General features: G+C 36.9%; 1 protein-coding gene across 1 annotated transcript in view; it reads left to right on the top strand.

Annotated features, from left to right (window-relative positions):
* The window catches only part of PDGFC (platelet derived growth factor C), a gene marked incomplete at its 3' end in the record, with an annotated part of 135,303 nt that overhangs the window by 87,486 nt on the left and 24,222 nt on the right, over nucleotides 1-23,595 (top strand). The window contains exon 3 of the mRNA XM_081999064.1: nucleotides 9,523-9,703. Coding sequence (XP_081855190.1) covers nucleotides 9,523-9,703 — 181 coding nt within the window. The remainder of the gene's footprint in view (nucleotides 1-9,522; nucleotides 9,704-23,595) is intronic.

The raw sequence follows: 23,595 nt of genomic DNA, 5'->3' as shown, positions 1-23,595 counted from the left end.
TTTTTTCTCTTCCTCCCATTGTCCTCTTCCTTTCTTCTCTCCCTCTCACTAGATGCCATGGTCACTTCTTTATGTGTACCATCTACATTTTAACAAAGTAAGTTGCCCACATGAAATTGTAGTTAGGTAGCATTACCAGCAAACAAATACTGCCAGTCAGACAAATCAGTAACAGTCCCGTTACTGCACTTGATGCTGCTCCATTAGGATAAAGTAGAAGTGAAATGTGGTACAATTTACATTAATCTGTTCTCATCTGATCATCAGGGTACCTGAGAAGATGCATGTGCATGAGAAATTGCAAGAGGGAAGATTACTTATATATAATATATACTATATTAAATAGTATATATTATACTTATTGTAAAAAAAGGTTAGATGGTTATGTGGGAGTGTCCTAGGGGTTTTATAAGGTAAAATAAATAGATCTTTTCCTTTTCTGCCAGTAACATGAGAACAGGGAGACCAGTAAACTAACAGCAATTATTAAGAAGTACCGTTTCAGACTAGCCTTTGATTCATATGCTGTGGCTGGATTAAAAATAGGTCTGCATGATTTTATGACCATTAACTTCTAACTAGGTAAATTGAAATGAGAGGAAAGTCCTTACACTCTTTAGGTGAAAACTGATCTCCTGCTAGGGTTGGGAACACATTTTGTCTGCCTCATGCAGTGTTATGCGACTGCTCAGTTACATTATAGGGAATTTTCACTTTCTTTTCCAGGAGTAATTACTAGCCTGTCCTGAAGCAGGATATTGGACTTGATGACAAATGGTCTGTCCTGGATTGGTAAATCCTGTGTGCTAGTGTAGCAGCCAAGAGACCATATGTTATTGTGTTGCTGAACTAAAGAAATAAAAGTGTTTTCTTTTTAATAAACATAGATAGAGCCCCAGCCTCCATTGAGGGAGGGAGAAGGAAGAAGGGAAACCTGACCAGGCGTGTAATGCTGCTGTACCATCAGAGCGTGCTTATGGGGAAGAGGTGCTGTCTGCATTGCCCTGGGTGAATCTTCACATGCTAAAAATGCCCTTTAGGAATTTTTTTGTTGTTCTTTTCTAAAATATCCTTTTGAATATTGTTAGGAAATTGCATAGCCAGTAGTTTTCACATTGCTGACTGGAGCCATAGCTACATTCCAGGCTATAAGGATTGTGCATAAAGAAAAAAATTACCTTTTGGGATACTAGAATAAATATTTAAAATGCTGCTTGAAAAACAATGGTAAAAACATGATTATGGGTTCACAGAAGCTGAAACAGATACACTGACCACTGTGAACAGTGTGAGTAGAGGTGGAAATTTTATATTAGATTAGAAAGAATGCTTTACAACCTTGGCTGTTGATGTGAACACTGAGTTCCCCTAACGTTTTTGGTTTGCTACAAAATATTGATCCGTACAGTAGGAACATGTGATTTATTATGATCGCTGTAATTCTCAAGAGTTTACAGAGAAGTACTAGGAAAAAGTTGGTAAGGCATTTCATTCTTCAAAATCTGGAGAGTGTAGCAGCCTATGATGTAGGATACATACTGAGCTGGTACGCTGTCTGGGGGCAATGGGCTGCCCCTTTATGAAAGGAGATGTGCTTTGGAAAGTATGGTGTCCAGTGCAGTAGGACCCTGAACTCTGACAGCCATTGCCATGTGGTGTTGTACCATAGGTACATCATAATGATAACTTGTACAGGTGTTCCTTGGGAGTGGATTGGGGATGGTCACAAAGAATAGGAGTACTAGTGTGCAGCAGAATACGAATACTCTGTCTTCTTACCATTTTTGTTACATGTATTATTATTTCAATTCATAATTTGTGCAGGATACTAAAGAAATCTGTGGTCCACACATGATGTCAGTAGCAGAAAGACAGACTGGAGGTGAAACAGTAAAAGAAGACGTTTCATCTAGGTGTTATCCATTTTCTAATCCTTGAAAAATAACCTTTCCAACTGACTTCTTAATTTTGTGGAAAATCTTTTCTACCCACTATGTTTTATATGGCTACAGGAGAATCTGTAGTCAAACAGGAAAAAGGTAAGCATAACATAGTAACCCTGAGCAATGGAAACTTGTGGAGACTTACTCCCCATGGAACTTCTTCCTTTGGTTTTTAAGATGAAGGCAAAGGTATGTAAATGGACTGGGGCATTATTTGCGAGCTGCTTTGCATGTGTTAGTATGTTTTTTTCTGACCTTTCCAGTTTTCCCAAGTTCATCTTTGTCTTTCATATCAACAGTACTATTACCGTATATCAAATTTTATGTACTTTTTTTGTTTTGTATCTCTCTCCTACTCATAACGTGCCACTTTTAAGCCAAAATTAATCCTTATTTAAAGAGAGATAAACACATTTCTTATTCTGACTGGCATTGGGAATACCTGCTATTCTTTGATACAAAGAAGGTAAGTGTGGGTAGCTTCTAAGAAGTTTGGCAAATCGGCCTATTAAAAGGAGGAGTTTGGGAAATCATATTCTTTCCTTCTTACCTCTACTTTTGATCTGCAGGATTATAGTGTCTCTTTCTATAAGATTCTTATTGAAGTGCTTGAAATAATATGTCAATAGAAGTTATACCGGAATAAATTTGTTCGTAGCACAGGCTATCTAGGACTGAATTCTGTGGTTGCTCTATTCATGAAAATACTTACTTGCATGCTTTATCTGTATCAGTAGTTTAACATATGCTTAAATAACTACAGCATTGCTTCTGAATATAGAATTGTTTTGGTTTAGAGCCTAAGTGCATTTACCAATGTATCTAGCTTACAATTTCTCATTCTTGTGAAAAAGTTAATGCCCGTTTTCCCCACAAGGCAGAAGTTACCTTCAGAGACTACAGGATATTCACGTGCTTAAGATAGAGGTCCTTAAGTAGTTACCAGTCCACCTAGATACCAGTCATGATGTTTTATTTCCTAGAGGTGTTTGTGTGTCAGTTTACTAGTCATCAGTGAAAAGATATGTTTTCAGTGATATTCAGTTTATCAATTGGCAGTGACATAAGCTTCTGACACAAAGGAGTGTTTGGGGGAGAAGGAGGAAGAGATGCATTTCTTCGGAGTTGTTTTTGCTCTAAGTGCTTTGACTCTAGTTCGCCAGGCAACAAAAGCTACTACACAAAATGTACATGTCTCAGCTTCACTTGGTGCCTCAAAATTTCAGCAGACCCACAGAAAATGGAAATACGGTTTTCTGGTAGACTGGAGAGTGGTGATGCAATGGCTAATTTCTCCAAATCGAACCACCAGAGCATCCTTTTCTTTTTGTGAAAAGCATTCCAACGTTTGAAGACTAGAATTTGGGGGTTTGAACTCTATCTTGTTTTTCCCTTTCACTTGCAGTGTTACATATTTGTGATCAAAGTGGGTGACAGTGAATGAAGGGGAAGAAAATTGAAATTTAAGGCTTAAACTTTTTTTTTTTAATACATCCTAAATAACAAGGAAGAAATACAGAGAGAGTTGTGCGGTTGTGTTAGAACCCTTAGGCTGTTACTAATCAGTATGAGGAAAGATTAAACAGAGAGCGCCATGGCAACCATCTAACATTTGTGAATGAATCTATGTTTCCATAAGGCAGTTCTTAATGTACAGTACTGCATATTCTAAAATAGATGTATTCAAAGTAGGTTGGCGCAGAAACTGCAATCCATATTTGGTGAATGTCAGTTAGAAATGTTCTCTGTTTATACCTTGAGTATCTTTATTTCATGGAAAATGTAGACATGGCAGGATACTTGGGGTTTTTATGCTCATTTGCAGTGTTGGCTGGAAGTGATGTCTATTGCTGGAAGTGATGTTTGTGTATAATTAAACATCATTTTCTGAGTACAAAAACCTGACCTCATCAGTTATTTATTTGGATTATATCTGGGTATGCTATTTCTTTCCAGTGACTGTTAAAACACAGTTATGTGTAAGATCAGCAGATACAGGTACTGCTATGGAAATTTATTTCATGTCAAATCATTACTGTTCCATCATCTTTACTTTTTTTTTTTTTAATGTTAAAACATCAAGCATGACAGACATTGTTGAACATAACTCTCTTTCTATTGTTGGATAATTTGTAATGATAACCAAAGGAGTTTCCTCTTACAGTGGAAGGCACTGCTGAGTCCTCCTAAAAAGAATGAATGCTAGAGGGGAATTGTCCATGATGTAAGCCTCAGGAACTGAAGTCAAATGATTTGGGGTAACTTTTTGCAGAACTTCCTTTTGGAAAGACAAAATCTAGAGAGACTCTTCTGAATATTTAAAATTTTCTGTCAGATAGTCTTCTAAAAACAGTTTTCTTCCAGCATTCTGTCTTTAATGTCACTCAAAGTAGCCCCAGTCAAATGTTTCTGATAATGTTGAGCAAAATCATCTTTCTTGAACTTTCACCCTGCGTGGAGTATTTGCTGGTGCTGCCACAGGGTGACCATTTCATTGTGATGTGTCTTGTATCTTTGTGCCTTGGTCTCTGAGGAAAACTTACTTTAGTCTCAGTGAGAGGGGCGGTACTGGTAAATAGAAAAGAAGAAAGTTCTCCACCTTCTTTTTACAACTGTTGCTACATCTGTAATTTTGTAGTTTGCCTGAAATCCTCTTTTATTTCTCTAATCCAGCATGTGTCTCTCTCCTCTTCTGCCTTCTTCCTTCTCAGGTTCCTCCCACTTCCCCCTTGCTCTTTGCCATAGGCTTTGCGTTCCCCTTGTCCTGTTGTGCGTTTTTGCTGGAGACTTTACAGCACATTGCCCTGTGGAGAATAACAAGGCTGGTTAAACAAATTGGGTCTACCATTAGACAACATGACAGAGTGCCTCTGTTATGCTCCAGTGTTCCCTTTTCCACCCAGATAAACGTGAATCTGCCCATCAGAGCATTACTGGAGAGCTGGATTGACTGGAGGAGGCCTCCAGAATTTATTGCAAGTGTGGCAGACGAGCTTTGAAAAAAATGTCTTCAAGCTAAATGTTTGGCCTTACTTTCCTCTGTATGTAAATGTAGTGGTAATTTCACAAAAAGCAATATGATTACTTACAGCTGTGATTTAAGTGATCTAAGAGTTGAAGACTATGTAGGGTGTTGCCAATACCCTTAACAGTTTTGTCTATACAAATACACAGTTAAGTCAAATGATGAAAACCCAAGATTTTGTTCTGTAGGAAATTTAAATAGTTCAGTAGCAAAAATGAAAATTATTTCAAATGGAGGTGGAAGAGGGAGAGAAAATTTTCCTTTAGAATGATGATGTTAAAATTTTGTTTAGAAAAAAATCCAAATGCTATTTTAATTATGACAGTTTTTAGTAATTTCCAATGTTTCCAAAATTGAAGCTGTCTGAAGATAAACCATCTAAGTTCTATTCAATAAAAGTTTGTCTGGTGAACTGCTAGGGGACCTTGAATGCTTTTGCTCTGCAGCTGAGGTAGGTATTTTGCTGTGCTGTGCCGGCACCAGGAAAACCTTGGAATTCCACATGCTTTAAAACAAGTTGAAAGAAAAACTACAGCATCCTACAGGACACTGTCAAAAAAAAAAAAAAGAGACAGGGATGGTTATCAATGTCCTATTTCGTAATTTAAAAAATAAATACATAAACTGAAACAGATTCTTATCAAAGGGGCAAGGAGAAATATGTTTCACCTTTTGCAAGCTGTTTTAATGGGTGTGCTAGATTTTTGTCCAACACACATCTATATAGAGATGGAAAGGTCCAACATCGCTGACCTGACAAAGTGTTTTACCTCGTGGGTTTCTGCTTCTTACATTCATTGATATATTTGTGGAATTCCGAAGGCAGAGGGAAACCACAAAAAGGTCACAAAACTGCAAGCCAAGGTAAACAGGCTCTCAGAATATGCTTAGCAAATGACAGTGTAAACCACAGAAAAAGTATAGAAAGGAGAGGAAAACCTATTCCCTTGGAAAATACATTTGCTGGCTAGAAAGACATTGAAGTTTAGAGCCACTTACATTGCTTCCTTGCTGTTTTCCCATAAATTCTCTTTGTTCAGGTTGATAATTCAATCCACGGTCCTAGGCACCCAGGCCATAGGGAAGAGGAATACATGTTCTGCAACAGGTACAAGGGAAGGCATTTTGGGCATCATGACTAAAGGCAAAAGCCCCTTCCGTAACAGGAAAGGAGACTGGACTACCTCTTTGTCATAAATTTTACTTAGTAATATTTGAATAATGTATTGCACATAAATACAGCACCAGAGCATTTCTTTATTCATTGTCAAAGAGGGTTATGTTTTCTCCTTTGTACACTGCACAGAAAAGAAGGACTTTTTTTGTTTGGTTCAGCATGCATTTTAATTTTTTTTTTTTTTTTTTTTTTTACTCCATTGCAGATGGAAAATAGCTTCTCAGTTCTTGGTTATTTATCCTAGCTTACTTGCATTTCAAGTACAGGCTTCTCTTGATGGAGAAATAATTTTGGATGGCTATGCTATTGTCCCTGCTGCTCTTTAGCCCTGTGACGTGAAGCTGCAGAATTATGTAGCACAATCTTGTAAATGTTAAAGCATCTGAACCACTTTGTTTTGTTACTTTTCACAGCACATTCAGACTTCAGTCCAGATGTGCAATGCGAGGAATTTTAGTTGCACAGAAGATTCTTTTGGCCAGCTCTTGCAGCACATTCAGCCTAGATAACTGACAGGAATAAAGTTACCGGCTAAAAATGGCATTATGTCCAGGAAACATGTGAGGGACTTTTTTCTGTTGATGTAGACAGAATTTCTAAAGATTCCACTTGCTGATGGTGTAATATCTATATTGTGCAGGGAGCTCCACCTACATCTGTGTTCAGCAGTAAAAAAACAATACTTGTATCTCATATATTTGCCTTTGAAAACAGATTTTTCTCTACAGCATCGGACTTTTTTGTTGGAACATAAAAGAATCGGAATCCTCTCTAGGTCCTGCGGGATACATTGCAGAAAGGGAATACTAATTACAAACTGTGCTGTATGTACCGTACCATGTTGCGAGGAGAAAGTTATATGCCTTATACAATAGGTTTTACTAAATCCCTTAAATAGTGACGCTGGTAATTGTGCACACTTCAGTGCAGTGCTAGTGAGAGCTACGTAATGACTAAAGGGTTTCCAGATTGATCACTCGGAAACAAGTGGATTTATGATCAGAATGTTATTAGGGTGGGGGAAGGGTAATTGAGAAATCTCAGTCAAGGTAATGCTGACAAAACACAGAAAAATCAAAAATTATTTTGATTACGAATGACAGCTTGTTTACAAATAGCAAATACAAAGATCAAGGAGAAAAGAATTGAATAGAGAAGCAGCACCCTGACAAACAGAATTGCCTGGATCGGTCATGTATAGCAGAAAGCTGAAATTTATTTGGGTTTTTCAGGATACTTTTTTCCCCTCTATTTTACCTCTGAACTAATGGAATTAATTAGTATTTATTTTAAGGGACTAAGATTTAAACTGTGGAATTGAGTTTCGCCTTTACTTCAGGGATACCAGGAGACCAAAGGGTGCAAGAGAAAAGGGTGCAAGAGAAAGTACTCTGTAAGTTACGTAGAAGCACTAATGCCTATACTATGCCCAACCCCCAAACATCTTAAGTCAATAAACATGATTGATTTATTCGCTTTACAAATCTGAAAAGTAGATGATTATTTCACATTCTTAACTAAAAAAAATAAAAAAGGTTATCTTTAGAAACTTCATAAGCTGATCTGAAAAAAAAAATAAAATTCAGTGCTCAAAATCAATTTGATAAATGTGTTGAGCCCTGAAGTCTTAGTACACGTTGCCTTTGTAATAAGTTGTATACCTGATCATAAAGTAAAAACACTCGTGGATCAGTTAAAGGAATTGGGGGAGAGGGGGTAAAGTGATAAAGTAATTAGTGTCATACCTTCAAGAAAGATTTAAAACTGTGGTACATGGCAGTAATGGATTTTGAACACAGTTAATGAGCATATTCATTGCATTCATTTTTAATTAAGTGGAAAAAATACCGGTCCTTTAAATGGAGATAATAAATGTGCAAGTCGGTCTTGCACAAACATGCAGCACAAGAATTTATTGCCTGCTGTCTAACTAGGGAACTGGGAATCGTTATAAAGATTAGCTTTACTGAAAAAAAATCCAGAAAAAGCTTTAGCACAAAATGTTTATGAGGTAATAATTTTCACATTAAAAATTGCTTGGCATATTTGGTGGAGTGTATGTGCGCGTTTTTTAAAATACAAGTTTTTGCTATCATCAGAGGTAGGACTGTTTGTACCCTTGAAAAGGATGCAGTGCTATTTACCAGTTTAGGTTTACATGAGACAAATTTAGTATATGACTAAACACTTAAAAGAATAGAAAATATCAGACATCTTGAAACTTCCTCAGAAGGATGCTTGTGCTTGTGCTTGTGCTCCATGCTTGTGCTTGGAATACAAGTAGTGGTTTGAAAGCGAAACGATGACTCGGGAGGCTGCAGCTGTGAACTTCCAAGCGCGCGCCGCGTTGTAACCGATGGGCGCTCGCCCTCCCCAAGCCCTGGGCCGTGCTGCTGCTGGGGCTTGGGGGGTTCAAGCTGCAGCGGGGGAAACCCGGCCGAAATGCTCAGTGTTTATTCTCTCAGTGGGCAGCTGGGGAGCTGACATGAAACAGGCTAAAGCACTGAAACCAGATGTACCTTCTAGAGCAGTGGCTTTCAAGGTTTTTATGACTTGGGAACCCCCTAAACATTTTTCCAGTGGAAGCAAGGGCCTTTGTGCAGCATACTGAAGCTTACTGATGACAATTGCCTGGCGTTTCTTAGTTACCTTCCACGGATCTATTTGAAGCTGTTTGCAGATCCCCGGGTATATCCAGACCACAAGTTACAAACCAATGAAACTAAATTAAACTTAGTATGCTTCGTTCTCTCAAAACTCCCAACCCATGTCTCACCAATAGTGCCAAAATACTGCTAATTCTGATAGGTAGTATGGCCTTTCTGACACCAGTATGTCCAGGTCTTTGCTCAACAAATGTCTCGTTGGGACAGGCACAAACTCAAAATGTGCTTCCAAGTTCCGCCACGGCACCTTAACCTTCGGGAGCTTATTCACCACTGGTTTTACAAGAGGGCAAGTGTTCCCTACCAAAAAGCCCCTGAACTTTCACTGGGGACATGCAGGATACTGCTAATGATATTGCAGTGCCCGTTGCTGTGCCATACTTGGGCAATTTCAATCTTTTTTTCTCTGACTTTATTCTGCCCCATCCCACACGTTGTGATTGCTTTCCGTAAAAGGAACATACTCATGGGTCTTTTCAAAATGCTAGCTCTGCTTTTATTTTTTTAACCTCACTGCATGATTTTATTATGTATTTAAGCCAGTAGCAACTTGGAAGCTAAGTTTAAAATATCTGGCCTTGGTAGCATATTTTTAGCATTAAAACAAAACAAAAAAAAAATTGCAAACTGCAGAGTCAGTTTAGTGACTAAAGCAGGAAGTTTATAGGAATTTTGTCAGTAAATAAACATTTGATTTTCTTTTCTGTTCAGGTATGACTTTGTAGAAGTTGAAGAGCCTAGTGATGGCACTGTTTTAGGGCGCTGGTGTGGTTCCAGTAGTGTGCCAAGCAGACAAATCTCCAAAGGAAACCAGATCAGAATAAGATTTGTGTCTGATGAATATTTTCCTTCTGAACCTGGATTCTGCATCCATTATACACTTCTTATGCCAGTAAGTAACATGTTTCAGATTGGAACATTTCAGGAGAACAAAAATCTTTGAAGTGGTAGCTCAAAAGAATCTTTTACTAGCTTAGGATTAATTACTGTTTATTTCTTAATAATAATAATAATAAGCAATCTGTCTTCCAGAACTGTACATTTTGTTTCTGTTTTTTAACTGAGTGTTCTTGTGGTTCATCTTGGATGGGTTTGGACTGGGAAGTTGTGGGTTCAGTTGTTTGTGTGGAAACTTCAATAAAATGTTTGCATTCCTAATACAGTACTGTGAAAAAAAAATATTTTTCTGGCTTTGAGAAGAAGAATCATCATCATAAGAATGAGCTGTGTAACATTTAAAGAGCATTGGGAATTTACAAAGAAGATTGAAGAAGTTAACTTTTTTATTAGTCAGCTGCTATTAGACATACACAGCCAAATGATTATACCTGGTTCAAAACCAGAAAAGTTCTTATGCTTCTGAATTGTTTTATTGCAGTGACAAAGCAGACAATGCATAATACTCACTTTCCACTGCATTTTCCCTGGAAACTGTACTTCAGACTTTCTTGAATGTTGCTTAATACTTGTAAATCGCAGGTATTAGACAATAATCATTGTCTAAAATGTGACTACTTTCACTGTCAACGGATTTCTGTTACCTTTTTCACCAAATGAAAAATCTGTGATAGCAAAACAATGCGTTTAGATTTTTAAGGCATAGATAATGTTCTGAAACATTAAAATGGAGCAGAACAGGAGTTCACTTGCTTTAGAATAGGTGTTCACCATATCTAAAGAGAGGAAGGAGTATTTTTGTTAAATTCCTCATAATTCATTTGTGAAACTCCTAAGTAGTCTTGTGGTCTGTGGTATTTGGTTGGTGGAAAATATTTGCAAGCTGAATAAAAAATTGATCAAAAGAATCCATGTTGTAACCCCACTGACATGGACTTCACTCCAAATGCATTTGGCTTTCTTATTGCTTTTGCCATTTTTGCCTCTTCTCCCCATTTGCAAACTTTCAGTTACTAAGAAGCAAAGAACAACATTGCGTGTCTTTCCAACAGTACATGATCTTCTATGTAATATATTTAGCATATTGATGATGTCGGTGAAGTGTAGTGTTCTGTGTGTGTACTCATATATATATATGTATGTTATTTTCTGTTGTTTTCCTATAAGTATTTTTAAATATTTAGGCCTAACTAAGAGCTATTGCTAAAGTGATTAAAGGTATGAGCTGCATATTTGACCCTTTTGTGAGTAGAATAGTATGGACTGATAGTGATTATTTTTGAAATTAAATAAAATTTCAATCAGTCTCCAAACCAACTTGAAATATGGCCAGGTTTAAACTTTCATACACCTGGGGGCAGAATGTAATAAGTATGTTTACTTTTAGAAAGTGGTAAAAGAAAATCCCTGAATAGATGTATCTGTGGGCTGATGCCAAATTTCATTGTTGCAGCTCTAGTATGACATCATACCTGCTACATATCTATCTGACTTATGTATGATCCAATTTCTGTGGAACGGATTAAACAGAAGCACCTAAAAATACCAGAGTATATGTATAATCACCTTCTTGCCATGCTGTACAAATGGACTGCATTTATTCCTTGACATTTGATGGAGAAAACTGGTTATAACATTGACATTATCAACATTGGCAAAATTTGAATCTTAAAAATAGTTACATCACTTACTCAATAGACAAAAACAGAGCTGACATTGTAGGATGCATTTTTAGTTCCCTGTTCTTCTGCATTAACAAAATTCATATAGCATAAGAATTATGCGTACAAACTGTTTTAGAAACTAAGCATGTTCTCTCACATGTGTAAAAGGCAAGAGCAATCCCCTTTACATCACAGGAATTTGGAAATAGCCCCTAAGTGTGCAGTACAACAACTGCTTATCGGTTTGTGAGGATTGATTTCCAAACCTCTCTTTAAAAGGGCTGTGATATTTTTCATCAAAAATTCTGGCTTAAGCCATGCAAAATATAATTTCACAATTCAGACTGCAGCTTGTAAATGAAATCTATATTACAGAGTTTCAGGATTAGACCTGCTCCTTGTACCTAAAGCACTTGAAAACTGATGCCAAAACACGGTATTTTTCTTTAAAACTATAATGCTATCTCATTCAACATTTCAAGATAAACTCAAATTTACAGACTCCATCCCTTCCCACCTCCCCGCAAAAAAGATGTCAGCTATAGGAGTGAATGTAAATTTTAAATAATTCTTGCAAAAACATAATAGATTCAATTAGGAATTCACTTCAATGAATTGGTCCTAAACAGTTAAAAAAATTTTTAGCCTCATTTTTTGACAGAGGGAGAGGGGGAGATGCCTGGTAGACTAGCAATGAGAGATTGTTTGGGGAGAAATGAAGCAAAGCTGAAATAAAACAGTGCAAGCTTGTTTCTGTATTTGGAGGCCACACACAGAGAGGGGCACTGGACACATTTTCAGGTCTTTTAAAGAGCAAGAGAAATGGCTTTGTTTAAATCTGCTGTAATTTATTGTATATATATATTTTTACTTTGTATATTATATTTCAAACCAACTTTTCACATGATGAATAAGCAGGGGGAAAATGGCTATTGATCTGATTACTTCTAAGATTTAGTCACTCAAAAGGACTCACAGCAGTTCCAATGTCAATAAGATGCAATATTGTTTTCTAGAAAGGTTTACTGAGGGATTGTAGGGCATGGCATAAAAGCAGTGCATGTGCTGTATACAAGCAGAATGCTCCCTGAGAAAAACATGAAGCGTTTCTTTGGATTCTAGCTAATTACACTTCAGTTACTTGAATTTCTTCAATTTTAAATAGTGTACCCTGAGTACATCTAGAACTTTCCATGATTCTGGTCTATCTCCACTTTTCTCTCCTCTCTTCTATAGTTGCAAGTTAATTTTGCGTGAAATACCAGAAGGTGGAAGGAAGTGGTGAAAAAGCTTATTCTTACTAAGAAAATGTAGTTTGTGTTACTTGAAAATTATTAGCTACTTTCAGCACAGCTGTTATTCTCAGTCCCTCTTTTCATGTCCGGTCCTGTCGCTTAGTCTGTGCTTACTGGTGAGCTGCTTTATGCAGTGAGGGCTGCTTAGCGGTTCTTCTGCATTTTGACTGTTCAGCTATGCATTTATTAAAAGTCATGTTTTTGGCAGCACTCTACCACCTAAACCCTCCTAGAACTCTATTGCAAAACCGATCCATATTTCATTTCTTTCCCCTTCTTCTCACTTGCCCCCAGTTACAGCCCTAATCCATATAGTAGCCACATGCAATTGAGGGAAACTTTATAAACTCTTACAATATATGTTTGGGCTTCAATCTTCCTAGTGACTTGTTTAGTTTAAATTATGTCAGTTACAAGTTTGGCAGAGAAAACTTCATGTAATAAAGTCCATTGTTACTTGGGGGAGCGGGTGAATGGGATACTTGATGCCTGAGGTGCCATTAAGGAATGCATGACTGATTGCCAAAGTAGTTATTAATTATTCAGGGCACTCAGAACAAAGCAGCCCCAGTTAAAGTTGAAGCTGGGAGTGACTATATTCCCCTTCTTTTTTGGCATATGGTAGCATGTCATTTGTCATCAAAGATCATGCCAAAGATCTTTGCAAAAAACAGACTTAACCCTCTTCTATGCAAGTGAAGATGAGGAGTAAAATACAAGCAGCTGCTTAAAGACTGACTTGGTTTAAAAGTGACTTGGCAGGTGTTTTGTGATTTTGATGCAGGACCTGTGTGGCTACCTGGATTTCAATCCAAGAGACTTCTCTTTTGTCTTTTGATGCAGAGATGCTGTTAATAGTGCGCTTGCTATTAACAGTAATAAAGATTACATTTAATATTGTGCAGATAATCTGTGTAGGGCCATCTAATAATTGTTCCTTTATTTCATCAAATTAGCTAAGATTTGTTCCTCTAGGGTGGGCCATGTTAATTTTGTTTGTGGAACCTTTTTAATTGACTTTGTTTAATGAAAAGGCAAATAAAGTTTAAATACTAATAGAAAAAGTGCATCCTAATAGAACAGAGAAAGAAAAGCTCTTACCTGGCATTCTCCTTTCAGAACTCCACAGCTTTCACAGATATCAGGTGTGTAGCTCGCGTGTCAGTACCAAAGCCCAAGACAGGTTTAACTTTGGCTGAAAGAACTGAAAATCCATCCAGAAGCATCATAAAGAACGCTAGAACATCCCCTAACCAAAAGTTTCTCTACACACTCTGTGTGGAGTAATCAAAAGATTTTGGAAATAACACAATTTCAGGGTTGTTTAAGCCAAGGTGGTATGAAGCAGCAGGAGAGTGTGCAAGTGCTATTTAGCACTTCGCAATGCCTTGTGAAGTCAAAAAGGACTGTGAAAATCCTTCATATGATGGGAAGGACTCTTAAACAAAACCTGTGTGTTCAGAGTTTCCACTCGTTAGGTATAGTGAAACCTAAGCCCGGATAAATCGACAAACTCCTGCAGATGCTTCAGCATGCAAGTTTAATCATGAGATTTATTTTTTTTTTTGTATGTGGCAAAAATTCATTGTAAATCAGAGAGGTTTTTGGACTAATTCTTTCCTTGAAGATACCATTTTGCATTAAATTTGTGCTTGAGGGATAAAGAGAAATTCCTTTTAAATTTCCGAAGTGAGACTTTAAAGATTACCCCAAAATACATAGAGAGGAGTGACATACTTCAGATTAATAAAAAAGCTACAAAATGTATAAAACCAAGGGCGGCTATTACCCGTGGGACTACAAAGTGGGGGGGGGACACCTTTGAAGAAGAACGAACCTCTGAAGGATATTTCCTAACCAAATCACAACATCTTGTTTTCCTGTGACCAAATCTCATTCTGTCACATGGGCATCATAAAAAATTTAAAAAAATCTGTGTATGTGAAGCAGACTCAGAGAGGCAGGATTAGAAATTAATCTAGCAAAATTGGTCTAGCAAAATTGTGGTCCTGCACAGAAGTTCATGGAAATGTATCCTTGACCTGAACAGCCTCGGATGTCAGTGTGGATTTTCTGAGACTCTAAAAGGAAGAGAGACATTTTGAACAAAATTGATTGTCATTTAGTTCTTAAAAGGAATGAATATGCTTACGTGATAGCAAGTTTTGTACGCTGAAGGAGTAGGTTCCGTTCCCTCTGGCCAAAATTTGAATGTAGTTTCTCATGTAGTATATACCATTTCTTTTGTGTTTTTCTATGATGTTAGTTTTACAGTGGCTGAGGCTGAAAAGATTACAGATCATTTCATGGACTATTTGTAGGACAAAATTTTGCTTTCTTGAACAAACGTTTTATATCCCACCCAGTTTCACTGTGGCAAAAGATATTAAAAAATCATTTACTTTTCTTATTTCTCAATAAGAAAAAATAATTTCAAAAATAAATGCAATTATGTTACTACACCTCAAATGTCATGCTTAGTTTTTTTCTATTCAACAACTTCAGTAGAATTTCTTCCTGAAAATTTCAGGAGTGTTCAACAAGTGACATAACTGATTCTGGTTATGGCACATGCACCTAAGTCTTAATATTGTATTTTTGAAATACAGTATTGAGGGAAACTCAAAACAAGTCAAGTGGAGAAGAGCTTGTGAAAACTGCTCTCCTTCTAGTCACCAATAGCATTATGTGCAAGTTAGATCACTCTGTCAACCTGTTTCAAGAAGAAATGATTGCCGTAAACCGTCAAGAAAAAGCAGGTACCCTTTTTGCTCCATTCCTCCAATTGTGTCTTTGATCATGTACTAACCCTCTTCTCCCACATGAAAGCAGATAGTAGGATGATTCAGTGCAAACAATGTTTAACTTCTTTCAATGGCCTAAAAAGTGAAAAAGTTTAGAAAACGTATCGGAAAAGTATTTCAAATACACAAGACAATCTCTTTAATTTCTGTAAGTTGCTAAAGGCTTTTATTAGGTTTGAATTTCATAATAAATATCTATATTGTCAGGGAGTCTTTTTTATTAATTGGAAATTTTATTAGTGTGTCTCATAGCATTTTCATCAGAAATTTATGTACTTACACTTACTTAATTTGAAAATGAGTATTACTTTTACATGGTTTATCATTTACTTTATTGTAGTGTTCTGCAACCGATCTTGCATATGTAAGTTTTAATGTTGTTTTCAAAAAGCCTACAAGAGAGGCTGAAGATAGAAAGAAGAGTATTTTTGTCTTGTCTTGAACAATTTCAAAAGTCTCCTGGAATGCCATGACTCTGGAAGTGGTCTGGCTGGTGTGTGTGGGACCTTAAATAACATTATTTCTGTTTGGGAACAATCTGAATGAACTATATTTTGCCAACTGATGAGAAAATAAAAAAAAAAAATTGTGTACAAATCCAGGAGAGATACTAATGTGGAAAATCCCATCTGCATTAATGATGCAAGGAAGAGAATATGTGGTATATAGGGAAGGTGGACTGTGGTGAATTCCCAGCCTTTTGGATTATGAGAGCATATCCTTATAGTAAAACAGAGTTAAATTTCGAAACTCACGATTTAAAAATAACTGTCTTTTATTACATTTTGACATCAGATTTTGAGGGACATTTCAGATTGTGAGTTTTTTACTTAATGAAATGGTTACCATTATACTAACTGATAAGCTGTTTTTCAAGTAGTATTTGAGTCGTCTGTTGGTTTTTTATTAAGTTGACTCAAGAAGGACTGAAGTAGGTCTAATCAGAGCAATTGCACAGAATAAATTAACAAAAGAATAATACTGCCATTCTGTAGCAACTATAAATATTAGCCTAAAATGTTGTTCTCTACTTGTACCAACTTTCCTTTAACTGATCTTCAAAGAGATTCTCTCTTCCTTCTCATAATCTCACTTCTAAACCGATTCTTTACAAATGAATGAGAATCGGATCAAGCTGGTTAGTCTTTATCAGTCAGTAGTAATATATTAAAGAATTTAATATGTGTATTGGCATGTGAATTTGAAAATATATTATTCGACAGAGTTAGCAGTAAAGTCTTGTTTCTAAGCCTTTCCAACTGCCTTCCCAGTTTCCCAAATGTCAGGCTGTCTAGAATCAAACCAGGCTGTCTAGCCCAGGAGCCTGTAACGAGTGGTGGTCATAAATGGATGGCAGGGAGCACTAGGAGGAGGTCAAGCAGATGCGATTCTTCACCCCTCCTGTACTCCTCCACTAACCAGCTATTTTCTGCAGAAGAGGGGGATTCCCTGAGCCTGTGTGCTTTGTTTAGTAAACTGTAGCAGACATTCGTTGTGCAAATAATTGTCCATGTCCCCCTGAACTCAGGTAAACTTCATGCCTTCACAACATCCTCTGCTAAAATCAGATTGTGTAGGTACCTCTTAGAAAAGAAACTTCAAACTCCTTTACTTGAGAGGGATGTGTGTGTATATAAAAACATGTCACTCAAACTGTAAACTCATTGATCCCATGTAACTGGAGCTATTGGATGCTACCTCAGCATAAATATTCCACATGATGTCCAAATGTTCCTTTACTCTTCTAAAATTATTCTGTAGTCATGGTTCAAATTTACTTGTCCAGTGTTATTGATCATATTTATTCTAAAGAGTGCGGTCTCTCAGTTACTTGTGTGTGACTTGTTTATTTATTTATTTAATCATTTACTAAATATTATATAAGCTACTTTTTACTTAATAAGTTTGGTTAAAAAAAAAACAAACCACAAAACCACCCCTCAACCCCAAAAACCAACCGACCAAAACCAAACCAAAAACCTCACCACCACCCTCCTGTTCTCCCAGGTGCCTTTAGCTCTGCTGGCTGGTTTTCTTTTTTTGGTACCTTTATTTTTTTATGTTTTGAATATTACATAATTGTCTAGTTGACTATCCCTTTTCCAATTTCTAGGATCAACATGTTATTCACAGCTTTTTGAGAAAGCACGCTGATGGCTTCTCTACAAATTCCAAAGCAAAGTGACTCTGTCCCATTCTCAAAGTAATCCCCTGTGTAACTGGCACAGTCCTAGATTTTTTGTGCTTTCAAATACTGAGACGTTGTGTCTGGCATGCTTGCTAGTGGGAAAAAAGGTAAGCAAATGTACATTTGATACTAGGTTTCAGGCAGCACCGAAGTTTTCAGTTATACTATTTTAGCTGCATTCATGTCGTGTCCCTATCCATGATTAATATCTCAGTCATGCCGCAGTCCTGTCCGCAGACCCCCACAAAACAGGCAGTAGCTGATTAGAGTGCTGTGCACTGTGCTAATTTTTCTTACCATAATTCTGGTAGGAAAAGATGAAAACAAGAATGAAAGGAAAGAATTTGGGGCAGAACAAAGTTACTCAGTGCAGCTTCTCTATTTTTTATGTATGATCTAGATCCAAAAGGCTCTTGGTAACAGCAGAATTGCGAGATAAAAATGGAATGATTGGTGCAGCTCTAGACATGTGAGATCAAATCAGCTGTGGAGCAGCTTCTGTGGATGACTGACTGCACAGTCTAACTCTTTAAATTCAGGAGAAAAATTCTTGACAGTGTAATAACACTGCATAGTAGCTTCAGGGTAAGAGTTTGCTTGTGGAAAGATTAATGTGGGGTATTGGTAGTGGTATTAAGAGAGATCCTTTTGTTTCTAAAAAGGGACAGATAATAAGCACTATGGGAATACCAAAATTTGCACCTGTCTTGTCTTTGTGGTACCTGGCCTCTGGTGTTACAGATGGGGATTATGAGCTGTCATTTGTTAACTTCTCAGAAGTACTCAAAACTTTTTTAATGATGATGATGAAAGGTTTGGCTGAAGAAGCCAGGATTTTTGTTGAAAAGGTTTTGGTTTTGTTTTCATGGGAAAGTCTAGATAGTCACAAAGCTGTTGCATCTGTGCTTTCAATTATCTCTGGCTAGGGTGGTGGAGAAGGAATTCAGGAGCGTTTCTTCGGTGTTCGCTCCTGATAGCTGGTGTATGTTGTTGAAGAACTGTAACTGTTTTAAAAACACCATGAAATAAACAAAACCTTGCATGTAAAAACAGAGGGCAATTTGTCTGACAGAAGACATTCCCAGAGGCAGAATGCTCAGGCTGCTTGAGTATTCATTTCACACTGCTTTTGAGCTAGGCAATAAATCGTAGGAAGAAAAATAATGACAATCATTTATGAGGAGAAATAAAATGCTGGGCTTCAAATTGAAAGCAGTGATTTAGCGTGTGAAAGACCAACTTCAAAGGCACGTGAAAAGCGGAGGTGTGGAAGCAGATGGTACAGCCTTTGGAAGAAATTTTGCATATAATCCTACAGATATTGTGGAGTTGGTGGTTCCTAATAGCCCTTCCCTTTCAGCTGCAAAAGGATTCCTTCAGGGAACTCCGTACCTCTTCTACCCTGACACCACATACGACAGTTCTCAGGTCTTGAGTATGTCTGTTAAGTGATATGGGGGATTTCCATGTAGTGCTGTAGATAATTAAATCAATCAGATGCTTTATTGTCTACTATGTATCCCTGCTGTCTTTTGGTAGCACTTAGCTAACTTAAAAGTTTTTTAGTAGACGTCTCTTGTTCTAACTGTTCTTCTAGCAGTGTGACAGTCTTTAGCAAGACGGATGCTATGCTAAGGGAATTTTGTTAGAAATCGTTAGACTCATGATTTGGTGAATAGTTGGCATAGTAAATAAAATTCCTTAAATTTGAATTGTCACATGTTTTCTTTTCACCGTTTTACGTATTGTGTATGCATGTGAATGTAAAAACATGACTATTTCTGAAACTTCAAAACATCTAAAATTGTTTTGTAGACAAATTTTGCCAACTGTGCAGCTGACCCTGAACTTCCCTGCTGGCTGACACGACCAAAATGACTAGGTGGCCAAGGAGAGTAAGATAACAGAGTTGAGCCAAATTATCAAGGTCACTCAGTCATAATCTGTATTTCTTGGGGGTAAGGACCAAATGCCAAATCCTTTTTAACTTGCTAACTGGCAGGACAGTTAGCCACATATATGTAGGCTTTTAATATGTAAGCTGTTAATGGGGTTGCCCTTGCTTATCTTCTGAAAATCACTCTGATCTTCTGAACTCTTCTGACTTGTGTGTGCATATTTGTCTTCAGGCTTTTCAATGTGAGGTGTTCTGGGTAATCAAAAGTTAATAATAAAATGCTTCCTGTTCTTGAGTCATCTGTGTAATGCCTTTTTGGCAGTCAAAGTAAGTTTTGTCATTGATCTCGTCTTGTTTGCTCTCTGTCAATATATATAACTTTAAATACTGTATTTACTTTTTTAAATTGCCTTTCTGCTTAAGAAAGTCATAGGCACCTTTCATGTAAAAAAAACCAAAACAAACAACCAAACCTTGTGATTAGGTGCCTAAAATAGCAGTACCTCTTTTGATGCAACATAAATGTAGAATCAAGGTTCGTAAGAGCATTTTGAAAGTGTTTTCTGGTATAAAACTCTTCAGAGTACAGCCAAGCTTATCACCAAAAATCAAAGATAAATGAAAAATTGTCAGAGGGTTTTTCAGTTATGTTCCCAATCATCATTAAGAATAAAAAATTGAGTTAATTTTACAGTTAGGTATTGACATGGGTGAAAGAAATATAAAATTTGGAAGCAATTTACTACTTTGCTATCAAAACACACCTAAAAATACTAGAACTTAAGGAACAAACCTGCACATCTTTGATGTGATAGAGGTGATTGGATTGAATGCCCGATATTTTGCGAATGTGAGAGACTGGTGAACCTTTGTGCAAAGCCCACTGTACGGAGGTGAAGCACGAGTCTATGGGCAATTGTCAACCCCACAGCAGCCTTCTCCTCTGCCATAGTAAACCAAGCTGTTCTGGTTATGTACTGCAGAGCAGCACTATATTTCTACTTAATTTAAAGCCTAAGAACACCTGTGAGGTGATGTCATGATGGAAGAAGAGGAAAGTAAAATCAGCTGTTACTTTTGCTAGCTGCTAGCATGTATCTCTGTGTAGTTAAGGATTTATTTATCCATTTTCTTAGGATTGAGACTAAAGAGAAAAATAAATTAACACCTAATTCTTGTATGTACTAGCGCTAGTAAATAGTGAGAGAGTTTTGCAGATTTTCATTTAGATAATAAGTACACTGACAGGGACTTCGTGATTATTTTCTGAGACTGTGGTTGCTGTCTGTTGTTTTAAGTAGGCACTCTTTATTTTTGTCATTTATTGCCTCTTTTTCTATGAAATATGAATCTCTTACTAGTGCATCTGATATTTTTAAAAACTACATTGGGAAAGTGCTGCTTTAAATTGGAGAAGAGACTTGCCATGCTGTTAAAGAAGAAAAAAAAAGTCATAAAATTTCCATTATAAGGTTTGATATTTCATTACCTGAAACTGCTTACAAATTATAGAGGAATTTGGAAAATCAATACATTGAAAGCTGCCCAAGTGTGAACAGAACTAACTTTTCTCTGCAGGCTGTTTAGAGAAAGTTAATGACAATTTTAAAAACAATTATGCAAGCCCAAGGAGCATCATTAAGCAAGCCATACAAAGCTATAATTTACAAAGCTAGTGCTATACAAAAATGCCAGTGGATAATTTATAGATAGAGGCTTGCCTAAATTTCGTGGTTAATACTTGGAAGGGTGGCAAAATACTAGGGTGATGTCATCATAAAAATCTGAAACCAGAGGAAAATAATTCTAACAAAAAACATTACTTTCCATTCTTATTTTTCTTTAAATCCAATTCCCTAGTAAAGTGTGAGAGTACTTACTAGTGAAAGACTCCACTTCTCTTTAATTAAACACTTACAAAAATAACACCCTACTCAAGCAATTAGAGAATCCCCAAAGAGAACCAGTAAGAAGCACATCTTGCACGGGGCACAGCACGTGACCGTCTCGGTATGGATATCTGATACCCTGCTCCGACTCTGTCATGTAGTGTTCTGTCTCCAGCAACAGTCTGTCATAGGCCATGGCTTCCTTGCAGTAAGGCTCTGGTGCCTTCCACTGATACTTTCTGCTGCAGGAGAAGGGTGCCAGCGCTTGTCTGTGCATTGAGGTTTAGAGGAGAAAGAGAAAAGAAAAGGTTACCTGGGGTGGGTAACAATAGTTACAGTGCCAAATGGTCGAGGTTGGGTCATTCTGTTTACAAATGGTATTCCTGTGAGTTTTGTCAGGAGAATAATTGTCTTTTAAAGTTACTCTAACAATGCATCAACTTGGATTTAGTACTGCATGCAATTTTAATGTTCATTATTTCTATTCATACAGTGATATGCACGGTATTGAAACTGCAATGATAGTTAATGTTATACTTTCCAATTTATAGGCTTTTGAAATCTTTGGATTTTTTTATTCTAGTTCTTCTTTGTCATACAGACAGTGTGACTTGTGACAGACAGATTTTTAAACAAGCAGTTCCCATTGCCTTCAACAGGAAACGTCAGGTATTGGAGTCTGAAAAACAATGACCACATCATCAAAATAATGGCCACATTATCCAAGATTAAATAGAATATTGTTTTTTAAAAGTATATTGATAAATTAATTGGCAAATAATTGGTTCTCTGTAGGCATTTATTACACTGAGAATAATGTTCTGCCCAGTGAGATCTTATTTCACAATTGCTACCTATTCCTCTGATTTCCTAATTGAGTGAATTATACACCGTGGACCAGTTTCAGCAATGAAGTAAAGATTGCCTGGAAGAATTTAACATTGATGGTAATTGGGTTAAAAACAGTATTGATGTTATCATTCTGAGATCAGTGTTTATCTCAAAAAACTCGTTTAATTTTCTCTGGGAGAAGTGGAATAGTGGGAGAAACATCCTAATTTCTCAGAATTCTCTTTTGCAACACATAATAGTTGCTAAGGTAACCGATGTGTAATACTAATATATTGTTTGAGGAGAGAATATGACCCTAACAAAATGCCCTCTTCTGAGTTTTTGACTGGAATATAAACTTACAAAGGGAATTTTTATTAATCTAAATTCAGTCAAATTATACTAAGGTTATGGTGATGTACTTGAAATTAAAATTTGTCTCCCCTCCCATTCCACAAGTGGTTTGTGCTCTCACACCCTAATTTATTAATTCAAATCCTCATGTTTGTCCAGTGAGGCTGCACAGGTAATCTGAAAGATGCAAACTAGTTTCAAATTATATAGTAAATAGCAGACGAAGGCTAAGAAAATGATAATACCATCTTCTTGGCCATTAGGTGTCTTAAAAGTATAATCGATTACAAAAACAGAGAAGTTTTTCTCCAAATACTGGATTGACTCTGTCTTCGGCAAAGCATGGCAGTCATCATGGTCAATTTACCAGACTTGTTTGACATTGCGTTGTAAGTGTAATTTATGCAGTACATCTCAATAGTTTTTGGTATTGAGAACCTTCAGAATGGGTTTCTATTCTTATTTAAACAAACAGATCATCTCATGGGGCTTCACTGTGCAGGGCCGGTGGAAGAAAACCCCCCAGAAGCAGCCATGCACATCTCTTCAGTGAGCGTTCTTGACCAGTGTTTTTGCTTTTTTTTCCCCCTTCTATTTTACTGTCTTCTGCAGCAAATTGTAATATCTGTCCCTCATGCCTGAGAAAAACCGTACTAAGATACATACTCAGTGATCAATGCTTGTGAACAATGCCTTTTTAGTATCACCTTAATTTATCTTCTTATTTGGCTTATTTGTGACACAGTGCTTTGTCAAGCATTCAAATGAGCATTTTAAATCATACAGTTTTGAAGCACACTTTCTGTCTTGGTCGAAGGATGAACTTGTGGTTAGCCAGTACCTTTCAGTCTAGTAAGCTAATGCAGCAAAAAACTTTCTGTAATGTTGGGTTCAACAGAATGAAAACAATGTCTGCAGTTCACAGAAAATCATATTTTTTACAGGCTGGAAAATTCACATGGAAC

The sequence above is a fragment of the Phaethon aethereus genome (assembly GCF_964289735.1).
Source record: "Phaethon aethereus genome assembly, chromosome: 4".
Lineage (NCBI taxonomy): Eukaryota > Metazoa > Chordata > Aves > Phaethontiformes > Phaethontidae > Phaethon > Phaethon aethereus.
Note: the sequence above shows the minus strand (reverse complement) of the source record. Positions and strands in the feature narration are given on the sequence as shown.